The sequence below is a fragment of the Phoenix dactylifera genome, chromosome 12, assembly GCF_051530095.1.
Source record: "Phoenix dactylifera cultivar Ajwa chromosome 12, Ajwa_hap1_PhDact_Kaust_v1.1, whole genome shotgun sequence".
NCBI lineage: Eukaryota > Viridiplantae > Streptophyta > Magnoliopsida > Arecales > Arecaceae > Phoenix > Phoenix dactylifera.
In genome coordinates, this window is record NC_143201.1 from 27,761,278 (window position 1) to 27,780,989 (window position 19,712).

The following is a 19,712-nucleotide window of genomic DNA, read 5'->3' on the forward strand; positions in this document are numbered from 1 at the left end:
TCCACGTGACTCCACCATGGCCCGGTCGAAGATTTTTTAAGGTCGATTGCGGAGGACAGCTTGATGGGGAAAAATAATTTTTGTGGACCACTCCAATCAGAGGTCGATAGGTATAATAATTATCTATAGGTAATGAAAAAAAATTTAGTTGGATAAAATCCATCAGTTCAGCTGCAACAAGCGGCACGAAGAAGAGAGAAGCCCGACAATTCTAATGAGCATCTTGGAAGAGAGAAAAAGCACGAGAAAGTGAGAGGCCATCTCGTCCTTCCCTCCCTCTTCTTGTTTTTTTCCCACCTCTCTTCTCTTATCCTCTGCTCTCTCTGTAGTTTTTTGGTAGATGGAGAACATCAAGTCTCTTTCTCCGTTGACCGTGAGCATACTGGAGCGGTAGTTGGGGGGTGGTGGGGGAGGATCTGAGTGGTGAAGAGGAGACCGAGGAGCGAGGTTTTATTTGGTGGAAAGTGGAGGTCAGTCAACCCAAGATCGAGCGGCTGGTCCCCCATGAGTGAGCCAGTGGTGGCTAGGAGTGGTGTGTGGTGATACGAGGTGGTGGTGGTGATTGACTGAATAGACTCGGGTAGAGGTCGGAGGAAGCTTGGAACCGGCGAACCCAACTCTTCTCTCTCCCCTCTCCTCCCTCCCTTACCACCTGAGGAGGTATCTTTCTCCATTTGAGTGGTTTTTCTAGGGTCGAAATCAATAGAAGGATTTTACTTCAAGTTTTGGCGTGCAAAGCAGAAAAGATCGCTGTGAGGGGTGATATTAGCGACTGTTTTGGACGTTAGGGGAGAAAAGATCGGAGCTTGAGCTGTGTTCTACATGTTTGGTTTTCGATTATTGAGAAAGATTACTTTTTTCTTTCTTTCTATAAATTTTTTCTTGACATTCTTGTAAAACCGGCGGCAAGTGGGACTTGGAATGAGATATCTAAGATCAAGATACTAACTTTCTGTTGGGAAATTAATTAAAAGAATGGATTGAATAGGAAGTTAGTGTTCATTCCTCTCTATTTTTTTTTAAACTTAATAGAGGCGCATTTCTCAAAAAAATATTGGTTGGACCAAGCCCACCAACTCGATGTTGGACCGAAAGCAACACGAACAAGAGAAAAGCTCAGAAGAGGGAAAGAGCGCAAGGAAGAGAGAGAGGCCATCTCATCCTTCTCCCTCGCTTCTCGCTTCTTTCCCCTCTTTCTCTCTTCTCTCTTCCTCTTCTCTCTCTCTCTATATTTTGGTAAGTGGAGAACGTCAAGCATTTTTCTTCGATGCTCGTGAACCCACCGGAGCAGCGGTGGGGGAAGATCTGAGTGGTGAGTCAGCGGCGGAGCCGGAGCAATCTTGATTGAGAAGGCTTGGAATAGAAGGAAAAGTATGGGGTTTTGTTTGGTAGAAAGTGGGGGTCAGTCAACCCGAGATTGAGCGGCTGGTCTCCCTCCATTACCACTTCCTTTCATTTCCGATTAAGAGGCGAGCCCTAAGCCCTGCATTGGATTCGAGTCATTTGGAAAAAATATTGGTTGGCGCAGGAGGGATATTTTTTCATTTGAGTGATTTTTGTGAGGTTGAAATCAATAGAGGGATTTTACTTCAGGTTTTGGCGTGCAAAGAGGAAAAGGTCGTTGTGAGGGGTGAAATAAGCGATTGTTTTGGGGGTTTAGGGGAGAAAATATCAGATTCTGAGTTGTCCCCTGCTTGTTTGGTTTTCGATTATGGAGAAAGATCATTTTTTTTTCTTTCTATAAGCTTTTTTTTATTGACATTCTTGCAAAACCGAGGCCAAGTGGGATTTGAAGTGAGATATTTTAGATCAAGGTACTGGCTTTTTGTTGGGAAATTAAGAGAAGAAACTGAATGGCATGTTGGTTTTTGTTTATTTTTTATTTTTACTTAATAGGTGTACATTTTTTTGGAAAAATTATTGGTTAGGCAAGGCCTACCAGCTTTGTAGTGGATCAATCCAACTAATAAGCAACACGAATAAGAGAGTAGCTTGGTAGGGGTGGAGTGGAAAAAAATTTACTTCAGGTTTTGGCGTGCAAACCAGAAAAGATCACTGTAAGGGGCGGCAAGATAAAGGATTGTTTTGGAGTTCAGACGAGGAAAAAATCGGATTCTTAGGTTGTGTTCTACTTGTTTGGTTTCGATCACTTTATTTTTTATTTCTATAACTTTTTTTCTTAATATTTTTTGCAAAACAAAAGGTAAGCAGGACTTGGAGTGAGATATCTGCGACCAAGATACTGACTTTTTGCTGGAAAATTGAGAGTAGTGGTTGAATATAGGAAGTTGGTTTCCATTCCTCGTACGATGCAATAAAAATATAAAATGGCCACCATGAATTGACCTTGATATCAACTCCCTACTTAGCGTATAAGAATATAAATCTAATATTGTTTCGATGAAAAGAATTGGGGTTGGAAGTCATCCTACGAGCTCTAATTTTACACTTGAGGGCATTGTTCTAGATATGGCCTTCCCAAGACCAAGTAGAGGCCACTGATACTTTTAACGAGCGGTTAAGACCACCAAAAAGCTTTTGTTTTCTCTCAATGCCTCCAAAAAGCTCTTATTAGAGTGGATGCCCGTAGCATCCGAAAGGCCAACCCCAACCACGGCTTTGGAAGGCTTGAGGTACTGTTGCCGAGCCGAAGGAACTGTTCAAGTACGACTATGATAATTAGTCAAAAATGGTCCCCCTCTGTCTCTGTTGTAAGGCCATAAAAAAGAAAAAAATGACTCAGATTCGTGTAACTTAATTAAGATATATATGACTCAATTCACCATCGTTATCTACATGGCTTTGGCCCCCCTAAGGCCAAATCACCATCGAAGAAGATGATTGATGACGAGAACTGTACCTTCTCCTTCGTTAAAAACAAAAGTTGAATAAATGCAAAATCACTGGCCCAGGATTATGGACCGCTAATTATCTAGAGATGTGCAAACAAGATGGCTTTCTCTTACGTAAAGGGCATTTCAATGCTCAAGCATCGTATACTTCCCCGTGCAGTAGGCATAAATAACTGTAGTTAGAAGGAATTAGAACGTCAGAATGCACCAAGTCAGAAGCCACAACTTTTGTCTACAAAGGACTAGGTGTCCCATCGGAAGAACAAGGCGATCAAGCTTAGAGACCCACCGTGAATTCAGAGCTTACAAGGTTTGGTTGTCTAAATAATTGATTCCGAGGTTGGGCTTAGGTGGGCAAATATGGGGCCCAAAACTAGATGATGATTGATGAGAAGGGGAGATTTGAGTAGAGTTTGAGTGGAAACTAGGTGAACATGCCGGAAGAAAAATTTAATGAAAAGGATTAAAAAAAACCTTAATTGTACCAGTTGGGGAACCGCAGGGCGTAGGAAAAGATGGTTTTGGTGGAAATTTGACGAGAGGTCCGGCCGGTTGCGGGTCGCTTCCACCCTCTTTCTACTAAAACTCTCCTTCCTCTACACCTTCTCCTCCCACCTCCACTCCTTACCTCCTCCTTCTCCTCCTCCTCCTCCTCCTTACTGCCTCTCTCTCTCTCTCTCTCTCTCTCTCTCTCCCTCCCTCTCAGATTTCGTTTCCTTTTCTCCCCCACCAATCAGACAGAAAAGCTTACAGCAACTCACATCTCCTCCTCCTTGAAAGCAAGTTGGATCCTCATTGGCTTCTTTTTCTTGTTTTCTTTCTTTTGTCGACAAAACCTTCATCTCCCAGCCAAAAGATGAGCCCTCCCCTCCACTGAACCAAGTTAGCATCTCTCTCATACACACGCTATCCATCCATGCACTCGAGCCTCTACTTGTACCAACCAACGCAAGAAGCGTAAAGCTTTGCTCTCTAAGCAAAATGGAGATCCTTCATTGACCTTATTGCAGCTTCTTCCCCAGTCCATTCAACACCAACACCAACACCAAAAAAGAACCCATTTTTTCCCTACTTCTCCCACTAGACAACATACAAAACCACAAAAACGCTGTCTTTTGACACCAATGGCCGATCGCCCCAACTCTTCTGAGCCCGAAAGCAGCGGCGCCAATTCCATGTCATCCCTCTCGTCCCCTTCCTCCCTCTCCCGGGCCACTCAGAATCCATTGCCAAAGACTAAGAAGGGCAACCCCAACTTCTCTCCTGAGTCCAAGAAGGGCGGTGGCGTGAAGCGCTCGCGGGATAGCAGTAGGCATCCGGTGTACAGCGGCGTCCGCATGCGGAACTGGGGGAAGTGGGTGTCCGAGATCCGGGAGCCCCGCAAGAAGTCGCGCATCTGGTTGGGGACCTTCCACACGCCGGAGATGGCGGCGCGCGCCCACGACGTCGCCGCCCTCAGCATCAAGGGCGCCTCCGCCGTCCTCAACTTCCCGGAGCTTGCCGGCACCCTCCCCCGCCCGGCAACCCTCTCCCCGAGCGACATCCAGGCGGCCGCGGCCAAGGCCGCCTCCATGGACCTCGCCGCCCCGCAGGAGGAGGCGACGGAGGCCCCTCCTTCACCGGCGACCCCCGAGGAGCTGGGGGAGATCGTGGAGCTGCCCCGGCTCGATAATAATTCCTTCCTCGACTCGGCCGACTCGGGCGGCGAGTTCCTGTACCACGACTCGGTTGACTCGTGGGCGGACCCGCTTCGGTGGGCGGCGGAGCGCGGCGACGAGTACGGGTTCTCGTCGGATCATATGTGGGGTTTGTCGGACGGATTGGTTCCGACCAACTTTGAAGCTCTCTTGTGGGATTACTAGATAGAAGAGCAGGGAGGGAGCTTTTGAAACTCGTCGATCTCTCTGAATCTTTCCGTGCAATGGTCCTTTTATTTATCTGCAAGCCTTTTTTATGTCTCTTCTGTACTTCACCCTTTTCCTTTTTGTGGGGCTTTTTGGATTTTCCCACGTTAGTTTTTCATCTTGATCAAATTGGCTCCGGGAGTAGCCACCATTCCCTCTCGCCGCTGACTGATCAATTGTATAGCGTTTTGGAAAGGATTGGGAGAAAAAAGAAATAAAGATATGGAAATTAAGATATTCGGTTTGTGCAAGTAAGAATATTTTGCTCCCCTTACTTTTGGGCATAGATTCACTAGGATGCATGCAGCATTGCAGCATGCTACCTAACCATTGTTGAAAAATGAATAGCAATCAAACAAAACAGTTTACGAGCGCATACCATATTATATATATATATAATATATACATTCTAATATTTTTTTTATGATGGTCATCCAAAGATGTACAGGAATATATCGTACTAAGTGTACCTAAAAGGATTCTGATTGCCAGGTTAAGGTTTTCTTTTTGTTTGCTTTTTTTATTTTTATTTTTTTAAATGTTTATCCTCTGCAAAAGCAATGGCTAGTGCCAGTGGAACCATCCATATGTCCATGAATACCTGTCTCTAATTTCCTGTAGCTTCTCACATCTCACTGTAAAGAAGAAAAAGATATGTGTGGCTCAATTAATCCATGCCTGTGTAAGGTATCGTTCCACTTTGGACCACCTCCTCTCTTCCTTGGTCTGCATCATGGATTGACCGCCCCAGAAGATGGCCATGATGAGGAACATGTGTCCTTAAGGATGGTTGTAAAAAGAAGCAGTCTACTCTGAACTTTTTTGTTTCCTCTCTCTCTCTCTCTCTTAACTATAGCTTCTTTACTGCTCAGGTCCTCTATAATCATTTCCGCTTGAAAGTTTTTAACAACACAAATTTATCAAATATTTATGGATTTTTCACTATTCTTGAAATATTGGACTTTGTGCTTTCAAGCTTGGACTAATCTAGAGTTGTAATACATGATTCATACATTTTCATGACAATAACATTATTGTTGAAGTATTCTTCTTGGACAGCATGACCATGAGCTTGCTTTTCATTAAGCCTACAAGTCACTGCTCTACTAGTTATAAGTGGTGAATTTTTTTTTTTTTATTGAGAAGGCAAGTTTAGATGTAGCCTTCTCATGGTTATTCTTAGTTAAGAAAAGCAAAAAAAAAAACATGGAAAAGCATAAAGTCAAAATGCTTTAGAGATCACATCGAGCCTTTGACACTTCTCATCATGTATGGATTAGGCCATGCTTACGCAGGCATGAGCGAATCAAGAAAACAAATAAATTTGAGTCCATGGCCTTTAAGTCTGTACCATATTAACCTATCATTAGATCAAAAAGCTTAATCTACTATGTGATGGGTCAGTGCTCTGTACAAGAAGTATGGCAACATGGTGTTGTTACAGGCCAACAATTCCATTAAACTTTTAAGAATAAATATTGTATGGTGCTATTGCAACACATTAAATTCGTTCTTGGCATAGGAAAGAGCACCATAACTAAAAGTACATTATTTAAATTCTAAGGGCTCAAGGACAATTTTTTCCTCCAATTTACACCCCCCTCTCCTATTTTTGGAGGGGAAGTCTTTCAACCTAAGCTTGTTTTTGAAGCACAATTTCAGTGATAAGTTGCAATTATTCTCAATGTTATATAAATTGCAGAAATACAAGATGAAATAAGATGGGATAAGATTTTTTTCCTTGATAAACCATTTTATTCTCCATCTCATGATTATGTTTTGTCAGTATCATAATTTTTGTAAGAATTATAACAATCCAGAACCTCATCCAAAATGGCTAGTCGAAAGGTATTATTTGGATTTCTTGATCCTATATAAGTACCCAAGATCTATTCAGCAAATAACCGATATGGGACTAAACACACGCCCGTACGGATCCTCACATACTTCTTTTGTTCTAGTTCTATTGTCCTCATCAGGCTAAGAGTTCAAATCTAATCACAAACACAACGATCGGCCCGTGGTCAGACCCAATGAATTCGTTTTGCAGTGTCTCCTAATCCATATAGGTTATGAACTGGCTCCGTTCTAATACTATTTATAACAATTTGATATTGCACCCAAAATAGCTAGTCAAAAGGTATTATTTGAGTTCTTTGATTCTGCATAAGTACCAAAGTCTATTGAGCGTCAAAAGCGCCATTCTTTTTTACTAATCACAGATTTTCCCTAGTTCGGCCAGATTACAGAGGGTAAGTGGTCCAGATTATTTTTTGGCTTGTTTATTATTTCTTACAGGAATAAAAATATAAAAAAAAATATGTTGAAGTGAAGCAAGTACATAACCCAGCATTAAGAGCTGATCAATAATGCGCAAATTAAATGACAAATTTGCCCTTGTACGGTTCCCACAGTATGAGAAGCGAGGGGCATATCGGTCATTTGGTACCTTCCTGGGTCATGTGTCCTACCAGCGCCAGCTTTCCCGCAAGTTGTCAGACTCCGTACCGCGCATAGCCAATCATGTCACGACTTGAAACAAACATAAAAGCAAATAGGAATCGCCCAACTCTCTCTTAACCCCATGGGGACCAAACAATGGCTGCCTTCTCAACGGTCACAAGGCCTGCTCTTGCCTGATTTTGGATCTTTCTTTCATTTGGAAATAGTTTGATGGCAATTCACATAGGTATCAAAGAGAGCACACCATGAGATTTAAATGTTCTTGTCTATTATGCTATTACTAAATGAGATTCATGGAGATTTCATTACAAATAGGGTTGGCAATTAGGTCTGATCAAAAAACAATCGAGTTCAACCTAACTTATTTATTCAACAAGTTAAAAAATTCAAATTTAAATTTGACCATTTTATTAAATACATAGTCTAGCTCAATCTACAACGTGTTGAAATAAGTTTAACAGATTAAATGGTTAAGTATTACCATCCATAATTATAAATATCTCTTGTCGTAAGCTCTCACATCTGATTCATTCTTTCGTAATCAATTATATGGATGAGTCTAACTAATTGTTGGCCGAGTCCCACCTTATATGAGGTGGGACCCAGCAATTTAAATAAAGAAAAAAAGGAAATAAAAAGAGGGAAAAGAGGGGTTAGGGTTTATTATTCTACTAGAGGGTGGATGAGAAAAAAAAAGAGGGTAGCCGTCTTGGTGAAGTGCTTGTAGAATCCATCTCAAGGAGGAGGTGAAGATCTTATTCAAGGCATCTCAAGAGGAAGAAGAACCTTGTGCAAACCTACATTCGGTGAGATTGTTCTCATTTTATTATTAGAGTCTAAACTCTTTTTCATATAAACTCTTTGTTTGTGATCCAAGGAAGAGATCATTGATATATGTGATCATCTAGCTTAGCCTAGCTAGAGAAAATACTTTGTAAGCCCATTATTATTGATAGTGGAGGTTTGTGGTAGACTTAGGTCCGGTGGTTTTTTTTTCTCATATTGGAGGGTTTTGCATCTAAAAATTCTTGTCGCTTTCTTGTGGTTTGATTTTTTGGTAGTTCTTACATTGATTAATTATTGTGGTATTCTCATTCTACTCATACAAAGATAGGAAAGTTTTCATCTAGTGAAAGGATCTTTTCTAACAATAATTGACATGGGTGACTCGAGAAGGATCGAACTTGTGCCAACATTTACCTTGGATAGTGTCTTATATAATTGGGAACCATTCTAGATGATGCAAGTCATTCTCACTAATCAATTGTGGCTGAACGAACAAAATACTGAAAAAACAGGATATGTAGGAAAAGTAAGTCATCAGGTTTGATGTTCCTATTTGATTGTCCGCCATTCCTTAGCGCATCTCACTTACATGGATACCTAATTGTTGCCCAGTAGATACAACTCAAGAGGGAGGGTGAATTAGGTTTTTTAAAACTTTTAACCTACTTCTGAAAGTTTTTGATTAATTATGCTAAGTTGTATGGATGCACAGTGAAAGTCAAACTTAGCAACAGTTTGATGTATAGAATGTGACTTGATTGAATATACTTGCAACTAAAGGATGTGCGGATAACAGTTAAGCAAGCAATCTATCTAAGTAAGTAAGTGTGTTAGTTAGACAATGACAAGAGGCATTACAAACACAACAAACATATAGTGGTTCGGTGCACCCCAGCACCTACATCCACTCCTCAAGACCTCTTGGGAATTTCACTATAATCCTACAGATTACAGCCGGTTGTTTTACAAGCTCACAACCCAACTTGTTGTTTTACGAGCGCACAACGAACTCGGTCGGTTTTCCTAGGCTCACCGACTAGAACCACCCCGATTGTTTTTCCGGGATCACAATCAAACCCTTACACCGTTGGTTTCAACCTAGGCTCACCAACAAACCTCTCACCGTTGGTTTTCCCTTTGGCTCACCAACAAACCTTAACCCCTTGATTCAATTCCTTGATTGAATCAAGTTACAAGATATTAAAAATAAAGTTTAAAACAAATCAAAGCTTCTTAAACAAGCAAATATAACAATATAAACAAAATAGTGTAAAGAGAAGCCCTCAACTGAGTTTTGAAGATGAAGGAGCTCGGCTTCTTCTTTACTTGACCCTTTTCTGATTTGGCACGAAGTAGAGGATCACCGAGGCAGCACACGGATGGAGAGGAAGCTTTGTGATTCACTTGGATGCTCTTCTTCTCTCTATTTTGCTTTGAATGGCCCTTTTTGTGCTTATGGGAGATTTCCCTTGTAATCTCTTTCCTAAATGTTTTCTCCCACTTTCATAACTTCTCCCCTAGCTCTCTTCTTGTTTTTATAGCTTTAGATGGTGTGGAAACAAGAATATAGCCGTTAGAGACAAAAATAGAGCCGTTGGACATAGTCTGCACTTCCTGACAATATTACCGTTGGGATCGGAGTCGACTCGCGCGATCAGGAGTCGACTCGTCTGTTGCAGGAGTCGACTCGTGCTTTACTGGAGACGACTCGGCCACTGTTCCAAATTTGAATTATTGTGCATCCTCGACTGGGAGTCGACTCGACTTAACCCGGAGTCGACTCGCCAACATCTGGAGCTGACTTGGCATTTTTGGAGTCGGCTCATCCCATGAATTCAGAGGACATTCTTTCTGATTTTCTTCCTCGAGTCGACTCGGATTCTCTTGGAGTCGACTCGGCTTTCAGAGCCCGAAAACTGATCTTCTGCATTTTTGGTTTGTCTGGTCTTGGAGTCGACTCAAACTGTTCCGGAGTCGACTCGGCTCTCAGTTTTCGAAACACAGCCTTCTGCCATCTTGGTGTAGCGCTGCCTTGGAGTCGACTCGAGCTGTCTGGGAGTCGACTCGAATCTCAGAGTCCGAAAACTGATCCTCTGTATTTTGGGGTCGCGCTGCCTTGGAGTCGACTCGAACTATATTGGAGTCGACTCACCTATCAGAGACAAAAATACCGTCTTCTGTCTTTGGGGTTGCGCTATCTTGGAGTCGACTCGTACTTTGTGGGAGTCGACTCGAATCTCAGTGTCCGAAAAAACTGCTCTCTGACTTTTTTCTTGTGTAACACTGAGAGTCGACTCTCGCTTTCTTTGGAGTCGACCAGCCAACCATCGGAGTCGACTCGCGTTCCACAGGAGTCGACTCGAATCTCAGGGTCGAAAATCGCTCTCTGACTTTTGCCTTGTTTTCCTTAGGAGTTGACTTGCCAGCTATTGGAGTCGACTTGAGTTCTTTAGGAGTCGACTCGCCTCTCAGGGTCCAAAATATCTTTTCTGTCTTTCTGTCTGTTACTCCCTGGAGTCGACTCGTTCTACCCTGGAGTCGACTCGTTCTACTTTGGAGTGGACTCGACAAGCATCGGAGTCGACTCGAATTCCTCAGGAGTCGACTCGAAGACTATTCTTTTGAATTTTCCTTTGAATTTGCTCCTCCAATTTGAATCCTTTGAACTTGAGACTTGGGCCAATAAATTGTAGCTATCTTCCAACTTTTCTTGAGAGCTTTGGAGGCCTTCTTGTGTTTTTCCAACTTGCTATGTTCCTTGCAAAATAAATATCTTTCTCCTTGCAACACAAACATTAGTATTTATACTTCAAGATTTTGTGATCATCAAAATCAATCTTTAAATCAATCTTTGGGTCATCACTAATAAATAGACCTTCAGGTATCACTTTATAGACGAAATCGCGCTATAACGCGATTTCTTCACTCCAATGAGGAATCATTTTGATTTTCAAAAATCTCCTTTTAGGGGAGAAGGACTCTTGTTCGATTCAATGTGGGAATACCCGGCAATCGTAGATCTACGAATAGAAATTTTTTTCGTGACCTGTGACAAGGGAGACCTCTCTTCGCATACCGACCTGTTGCCGTAGCTTGCGCCTCAAAACGGTTGCTGACTTCTCGTGCCGCTCCAACGGAATGAACAAAATGGAACAACTGCTTCATCAAATCCATGGCTAAGCTGCAATAACGGAAGCACTACATGAAGAGCTTCTAGTGATAATACAAACTCATAAATAAAGAAATAAAAGGACTTGCTAATGTGAAACTCATGACTACTACTCCCCCCATTTCATTCTCCCATCATAACAATGCCTGTACGTGCAAGGGTCCACTTTCTCCTGGACAAGGAGTTAAGTAGAACCAAGGACCTCAGTTAAAAACTTATGATTAGCCCTTTAATGTGAGATCTGGATCATTACAATCTACATAAATTTGGAGATGGAACAACATGAACTTTTTTGGAGCTCATCAACGGTTGGTCATGATGTTTGCGACTAGGTTTGATAGGAGTTGGACCTTTATCTTGGCAAGAATGCTAGAACTCAAATGGTGCAGTATGTGAGAAAATATGGGCAGGCATGTTTTTTTGTTATTTATCAATTATATGTTGGCGAGATCCTAGATATTTATACAAGACAAAAGAATTTAAATATATCTACTAGCTAGCCCTTTTGGATGATATCCTAAGTCATTATAATCATATTGTTGCATTGTGTTTTAGTAAGTTAAACTTATTTTTATGTTTATGTTGTTATATTTTTTTTATTATATTGCAAACCAACCGATTGCAAGCACTTCAAAGATTAACTTTGGTTGCTTTGATAAGTACAAACCTACATTTATCAAAATTTCCTAATTTGTATTACACGTGCCTAACATGCTAGTTTACTTAAAATTTAACGTAGAAATGAAAAAACCAGCTCTCAATTGCTTTCAGCGGGCACTGAAAAATAAAGACGGGAAAAAGTGAAAGAAACCAACTGAATTGGACTGCACAAACTAAATTATGATCGATGGTGCAAGTCAAAAGGATGAAGATTCAGCAATCTGATTCGAGAAGATTGATTCGTGTAAAATGGTGTAATGAATTGAAATTGCACACATTGAGAGAGAGAGAAATAGAGAGAGAGAGAGAGGAATAAGTGATGGTGATCATTAGGTTTTCTGTTCCTTTGCAAAATTGAGTAGAGGTGAGATTAAAGGGCCAAAGACGTCTCATCTCGTTAAATATCTATTCAACTAAAAACGCAAAACAGCGGACAAACAATTCATAATTAATCTCCTACTAATTAATCTACTACGTCAGAAAAGAATAAGAAAATACTGATACAAGATTTGCAAAACCAAAATCTCTCCGTCACGCTCGCACAACCAAGATGTTAATAGGCATTGGTCGGCCAAAGAAAAGCTCCCATGGCGAATCTCCTCTTCTCCTTGAGGTTGCCGAAGACGGGCAGGCCGTACTGGGTTAGCAGGAAGTCGAGCTTCCACTCGGGCATCGTCTCGTAATCAGCACTCCTGTACCTTGGGTAGTGCACCGGCAACCGGAAGCTACCGCCGCCGCCGCCGCCGCCGCGACTCTCCTTAGCTTGGCTGACGACTAACCCCTGCTCCTTCCCTTCTCTCGTCTCCCTCATCACCGACTCCATCCCACCTCCTCTCTCTCTCTCTCTCTCTCTCTCCGTCTTCCCCTCTATGAACTCTTTGAGTGTTTAATTTTCTCCACCCCTACTCGCCGCAAGGGTGGCGGGCTTTTATATATATATATATATATATATATATATATATGTATGTATGTATAGATAGAAAGATAGATAGGTATATAGGAGGAGAATAACAGGTTGAAAAGGCTTTGGAGCTCGCGGAGGGGATACCAAAGTTGGGAAACATAATTATTGCTGAGGTGGGAGCATAATTCGATTATGATCAGTATTTGTTTGGGAGCATAGTTCGATTATGATATGTTCGGCAACGGACAAGACAGGCGACACTGCAGCGATCTAATCAAGATATATTTATCTCACCTGATTCGCGTATTGTTGGTTATATCCTATATGCTTATTGAGAATTAATTATTAGTATTCACCAAACAAATTAGATTTAGTCCTTGTTGTTTCCTTATCGGGTACTATTTTTTTAAATATTCCTTCCATCATATATCATTGTAACTGGATTTCTTGCAAAGCTCGCAGCTACTCTCCCATGTACTTTTTGACAGGTTGTATCAGTGCATGCAATCAATTGCAGTCCGTACAGTATACTTTGTTTTCATTTTTTTTGAACTTCTTTTTAGCTGAGAGTGTTAGCATAATTTTAAAAATTATGTAGCAACTTGCATCATATATAATAATTTTTTATTAGTATGATTTTTTTTAGAATGATTTTAGAAATAACATAATAACTTATATCGATAAATAATATTTTTCTTTGTTAGCATTATCCTATATCACCCTATATCATTTTTTTATAGAGTTTGTACATGAGTGTATATAATTTTTGAGATTTATCGAATATAAATAAAACAAAAAAATAAAATTATTTCTCTTTCTTTTTATTTTATTATTTTTATAAATATTTTAACATATGGTACTATAATTTAGATGGAATATGCGCAGCTCTCACAATACACCACTTGTTTGATCTCTTAATCATGTCTAAAAAGTTGATGTTGGACAGGAGCATGATGGTCCTAACCTTAAAATTAGGTAAATCTTAGGATAAGAGCGAATGCAATTAGTCTAACTAAAATTTGTCTAGTGATTGGATCTTATCGTTTGGGCAGTACAAGACTTAGCCTTACCTTCATTCCTAGTGAAGAGCAAGCACGTGTGAGTGTCGCATCCTTTTGCATTGCTAACGGTAAATTCTATTGTACTTGCAGTGTCCCAATTGCACCATAAACTACTTCGACCGGATCATCCTAGTTGCATCTTTCGAATGTGCAAAATTTTTCAAAACTACAGCATGGGAGAGTATTATTAGACTATTACAAGACAACCTCACCTAAAGTATGCGAGTGCATGCGACCTGAGCTCCGATGCACCTCAAATTGCATTTCCAATGACAAACTCAATTATACTTTTAATTACACTCTGTGTATACTATGTATGAGGAGCCGTGCGGGCGTATGTTTAGTCCCATATCGATTATTTGTTGGATAGATTTTGAGCATTTATACAAGATCAAGGAACCTAACTAATACCTTCCGGCTAGCCATTTTGGGTGAGATTCTGAATTGTTACAAATAGTATCAGAGCGGACCTGGCCCATAACTTATGTGAACTAGGAAACATTGCAGCACGAATCCATTAGGGTTGACCACAGGCCGATCGTAGTGTTTGTGATTAAATTTAAATGAATTTGAACTTTTAACCTGACAAGAATGCCAGACCTTACATGCAGATTATCATAGCTGCTCGTTCATGTCGAGATACATCGGAAAAAAAAAAAAAAAAAGGTGTATATGATTGTAATTGTACATGGTCATATAGAGTATGCATTTAAGAGATAAGTTCTCCTTAATGGCTTATGATTGTGCGACAAACTACAACACCATGCCACTTGGTAACGTCCAAATTTTCCGAAACACTTGAGACGCATGAATTGCTGAGGTTGGTGGCCAAACTTTTCCGGAACGGTTGGTAACGTGTACTCGCCGGTGGTTGGATGGCCAGCGAAAACGAGCGGCTTGGGTCAGGAGGGATTGGGACTCGGAAGGGACTTGTCCTGTCCGGGTACGACCCCTTCAATAATACAATGGGTTCGTGCAATCAAAGGGTGGAGCTCCTTCGTCCGTAGTCCTTTAGTCCGACTCGACAACTCATCCTGACGCCGATTCTTTTCCCTCCCTCGAGGCAAAAAAAAAAGGCCATGAGGGTGAGGACATCGATGACACGGAGCTGGCAGAAGCCTAGGTGTATTTTAACCATGACACAACCTCTGAATCTTCCGTGGTTTGGTAAGCCTCGAGTTATCGGAGCTTGCTCGTCGTCACGATCAATTATTTCGATTATCCAGCTTGGATTTGTGAGGCAATTCGTTCTTGTCAGAAATATCTATGGTGTTGATTCATTATTTTTTTTTGCATGAGCTCTAAACATTGAGAAGAGGAGAAGAAGATGTTTGGAAAAAAAAAATGTTGGAGTTTCAAAAAAATAAAAAATATAAAAAGCTTTTTTATGCAAATAAAATTTTTATATTTTATAAAGAAAATTATATGAAATATAGAAAAATCCAATTCTTACGAGTTAGGAACTAGAATAATTTTTTTTAAAAAAAAATTCTTAAGTTTTTAGAGAGAATAGAAGAAAACTTTTTCTTCATTAAGGACAAAATAAGTATTTTACAAAATTTTCTTAAAAAAGTAAATATTCAACCAAACATAAGTTACTTTGTCATGTGCTACTTTCTTATGATCAATCAAACATGCAAAAAATATTTTTTTTTAAAAAAAAATATTTCAGTGAAGGAAATTCTTTTTTAAGGCCCAAATAAATCCTAAGATGCAGTATTGTTAGATTGAGATTTCTGACATCTTCCACTTTTCATAAGAGAGAGAGAGGGAGAGGAAGGAGGGGGGATAATATACCCATTGCCGAGCCAAATGTGATCTAGAAATATTTTATTTTTAATTTGATTGAATTAATTGGTCTACGGTCATATCTAAGAATATGGCTTGCTTCCGATGAAAACCGGTAAGAGATGATGGAGTATCCTAATCTAACCTTGAACTATTCCCAAACTAATGCATTATATATTTCATAATTCTCCTTTAATTCGAAGAAATTAATTTAGTTTTAATAAATTTTTATTTTCTCAAAATTATTTTAGCTATGATTTATGTAATGCATCATAGTTTGTTGAAGTTTATGCCAAATGGATTGTTAATAAATTTTATGTGCTGTTTAATTGTTATTTCTTTGCATAACTTTTCTTCTTTTTTTTTCCGCCTAGAGTAGCTTTGGCAAAGTCCATTCAGATTTATGATCAGGATAATGAAATCAAAATATACTTATAATGTAATTGAGTAGCCATTTCATACATGCTCTTATTGTTCTTTTAGGGTAATTCTTGATCAGATTTGACCCTAAGAAAATCCAATGGATCCCTTCTCACACACAAAATCAATCTGAATAGAAATAAATTAGCTTTTCATTCACTTTTTGATCAGATTTCACTATGGAAATGCCAATCTCATATATGAAACCTACTTGCATTCTGCTCCTAATCTCAACTATCTATTTTAAAAGTATGGACAGTTCAAGAAAGTTAGAAGTTACCAAGCAAAGTTGTATTCACATTAATATGTCCATCAGGTAACCCAAACCTAACCTGCTTTTCACTCCCAAATGTTTAAAATACATACTAATCATTGCATTTTTTTTGTGTGTCATAATAATGCCTCTCATTCTCTTATCCATAATCATGAAATTCGCCAACTTTTTGGAGAACTTTGTGATCTATTCATATTCGATATAATCAACAAGTTTTGCAAATAATTTGTTAGTTTACAAATGCATGACGAATATATCACAAAATTTACTATACTCACGAACAAAATGAGGTTTCTGACTTTTGATTCGGATATGAAATGTATAATCTTTTCTCCAAAAAAGGAGCATTAAAAGCTGCTCTCCAGCTGGGCAAGTTAGGCCCCGTTTGGTTTAGTTCCATGGGAGTTTATCCCCATTTTATCTGGGATAAATAGCCAAACGGCCACGGGGGCCCTGATGTGGTTTGAGAGCCTGGGAGACCGCTCAGGCGACCAAAACCCAGGATTTATAAGTCCCTTATTTCCATGGGAGTTTATCCCCATTTTATCTGGGATAAATAGCTAAATGGCCACGGGCAGATAAGGCCCTGATATTATCTTAAAAACCCAGGCCTTTTGCATAGACCTCCGCTGCACGTCCCCCGTCCTTGCCTCCTTTCTTTCCTTTATATTATCTTATAATATTATTCTAATAGTATAATATTACTAACGTAACGTATTATATTATATTATAATAAATATAATAATGTTATCATAAGTATAAGATTATAACATATGGAGGACATGGAGCTTCGAGCTAAGGATATCAGGTGGCACAGCAATCCTTAAAAAGACACCGAGAAAGATCTATTATATTATGTATTTTATGTCATCGTATAGTGGCACAAAGGGGATTAAACAATGAAGCAAATATTAATTAAAAAAAAGTAAATTTCTCTGTTTTAATTTCTTAGTTTAACCGAACGGTTACTGTTTAGTGTTTATGTTGATGCCGTTGCAAGTATTTGAATACATAAAAATTATGGCTAGGATTATTTTCCATAAATTTTCTGAAAAACAATAGCGAAAGGATGCAGACTCTTTCTTTCAATTGCTAACTGCAACGAGACGAACCACAGGCATTTTATTTTACTGCGTCAAAAGTGAAATTGTGTAAAACGAAACAAAGCTTTTAAAATGAGCAACAGCAACAAAAAAAAAAAAAAAAGTAATGCCGACTTCAGTGCAAGTTATTGCCGACTTCTGCACTACCAGCAGTTTCAGTATTTTCAGTAAAGTTTTTAACAACGATCATCGTTAACTATAAAAACAACCAAAATCGTTCATGAATTTAAGAAAACATGGAAATCCCTGCTTCAAATCCAGCATCATGCAGGGCAAAAGTTATTAAAGTGCAAAGATAAGCCTCCTAAATAAAGCAAGCAAGTAATAGTTAATATTCATCAGAAAATTACATCAAAATGAAAGAAAAAAATAGATCATTGTAACAAGCTTAACAATGTACCTGAATCCGTCCTGATAATAACAACGGGTTAAAAAAATAAAGGAAAAAGAAAAAATTAAAATAAAGCAGCCAACTCCATCGTGGGAGATTCTCAGATTTACTTCTATTCCTGTTGTTGGAACACAAACAGAACTTGTACTCAAACCAAGTACTGCTGTCTAGGTTAAATAGGGTCCATATAAGGGACAGCAGGCCACGATCATGAAGGCCTCTAAAGCCACAAGGATGCGGAAAGATGGAATGATCCATGAGACCGCCGTGCTTGGAAGTGGGGAAGGTGAAGGGCCGGCCATGGATGGTGGCAGCTGCTGGCCCTTCACTTCGATCATCAGCCTCTGGCCTTTTCTACAGTGGTCAAAGTCGCCGCTTACAAAGTAGTAGAATCCAGTCTTATCAAGAAGAAACACAGTGTTTCCATCCTTATACATCGAACCCCGACTGGTCTCGTTGCAGTGGTAGTAGCCTCTCTTATCCACTTTAACAACAGAATCATTCTTGTACTTGAACACTGGGTGTAGAATTATTATGAGGTAAAAGAATCAACGTAAAAGGCAAGGTGAATTCTGGAAGCATTATAGAATCAATAAAATCATCTTTATAAGATTGGTAGGATACAATAGTTGTTCATTGTCCTTCAATTAATCCATTTTAACATAGAGAAAATGCAGTCCATGCTCAAGAGAACCCTGCTAAGAGTATGAAACTTGGGAAACAAACACCAACAGGATGGCAAAGTACTCACCAATTGAGTCTCCGACATGAAACGTGATCTTGCTTGCCCAAATCTTGTATAAGTCTGCGTTGTTCTCATTGGGCAGCTGCCAGCCCTCGGCGTCGCCAACTTTGTATTGATTTGAGGCTCCGGCGGGAACGTTGATGGTGGCGATGATGATGGTTACGATAATGTAGGAGCCCAAGGATGAAGCCATCTCTTCCTCACCTTGATTGATTTCTTAAGGTCGATCGAGTAACGAAAAGCTCCAACCTTATGAGGGAATGAGATGGGGCATCAGAAATTTGAGAGAGAAGAAGGTTGGTTATAAGGTGGGAGTAGCGGAAAGGGACCGTTATACCATAGTTTCGGTCGCTGTGTAAGTGGAGAACGTGGTGTTAGTTAAAACGGTTGAGGGAGCAGTTATCGAATATGGGTTGGCCGATTTCTGTGAATTGAACAAAAAAGAAAAAAAAAATCTTCTTTGTTCACATTGATATTTTTTCTTGGTTAATCAATAGATGTGTTTTTATGCAAGGGCACTTCGCTTCTTTATATATTTTTCTGATACAATTTCCTCCTCAATGTGCTCTTGTAGATCTCCCTCTTTCTAAGCAAGAACTAGGAAACATGTAGAATTTGGGGGTGTTCGGATAAATTTTTAGGCTTCGCCTATGTTAAAGAGCCACATCCTCCGTTCATTAGGAAACCTCGTTCGTCTGAATACGTCACAGCTCCAATATGAAGCAAAAAGGCGCGGTAATTGATTATGATAAACTTGGTTTAAATGAATCAAAGTATCTAGTAACCATAAAGCCTGAGGGTGTGTGAAAATGTAGAGGAGAGAAGAATTTTTGAAAATATTTCTGTGTATTCCAACAAGTATAAGAGAGCTTACCTATATATAATTGACTGTGGCCATACAAAAATGATAAACAATCAATTGATGATGTCAAATGATGGTGGTTATACAAGAATGATAAATAATCAATTGGCAGTGTCAATTGACGGTTCATATACACCAACGGAGTGTATTAGATACAAGAGTGAATATTAAACTTTAATCCTATTAAGAACCTAGTTTATGCAAGGCATTGAAGTTAAATGCATCTTCGGGCATCGCTTTCATTTTTTTAATTCAAAAATAATATATATATATATATAATATTTAATATAGTTAATTATTTTTAAAATTAAATATTATGAAAATAACGAA

At 39.5% G+C, this 19,712-nt stretch overlaps 2 protein-coding genes across 2 annotated transcripts; one reads left to right on the forward strand and one right to left on the reverse strand.

Moving 5' to 3' along the window:
• Positions 1 to 67: 67 nt before the first annotated feature.
• On the forward strand, positions 68 to 4,993 carry LOC103710289 (dehydration-responsive element-binding protein 3). Its single transcript, XM_008795951.6, has one exon. The coding sequence runs from the start codon at positions 3,977 to 3,979 to the stop codon at positions 4,712 to 4,714; it is 738 nt and encodes a 245-aa protein (XP_008794173.1). The 5' UTR covers positions 68 to 3,976; the 3' UTR covers positions 4,715 to 4,993.
• Positions 4,994 to 17,942: 12,949 nt separating this feature from the next.
• On the reverse strand, positions 17,943 to 18,713 carry LOC103710288 (early nodulin-like protein 17). The gene is made up of 2 exons (XM_008795950.2): positions 18,527 to 18,713; positions 17,943 to 18,292 (listed from the first exon to the last, which is right to left on the reverse strand). Exons 1-2 carry the CDS (start codon positions 18,711 to 18,713, stop codon positions 17,943 to 17,945), a joined length of 537 nt encoding a protein of 178 aa, XP_008794172.2.
• Between the last annotated feature and the right edge of the window lie 999 nt (positions 18,714 to 19,712).

Bases quoted from the DNA above. Each gene is read 5' to 3' on its own strand.
- LOC103710289 (XM_008795951.6), top strand. From the start codon at position 3,977: ATGGCCGATCGCCCCAACTCTTCTGAGCCCGAAAGCAGCGGCGCCAAT.
- LOC103710288 (XM_008795950.2), bottom strand. From the start codon at position 18,713: ATGGCTTCATCCTTGGGCTCCTACATTATCGTAACCATCATCATCGCC. The intron at 18,293-18,526 runs GTGAGTACTTTG...TTCTACACCCAG, and splicing joins TCATGTCGGAGACTCAATTG to TGTTCAAGTACAAGAATGAT.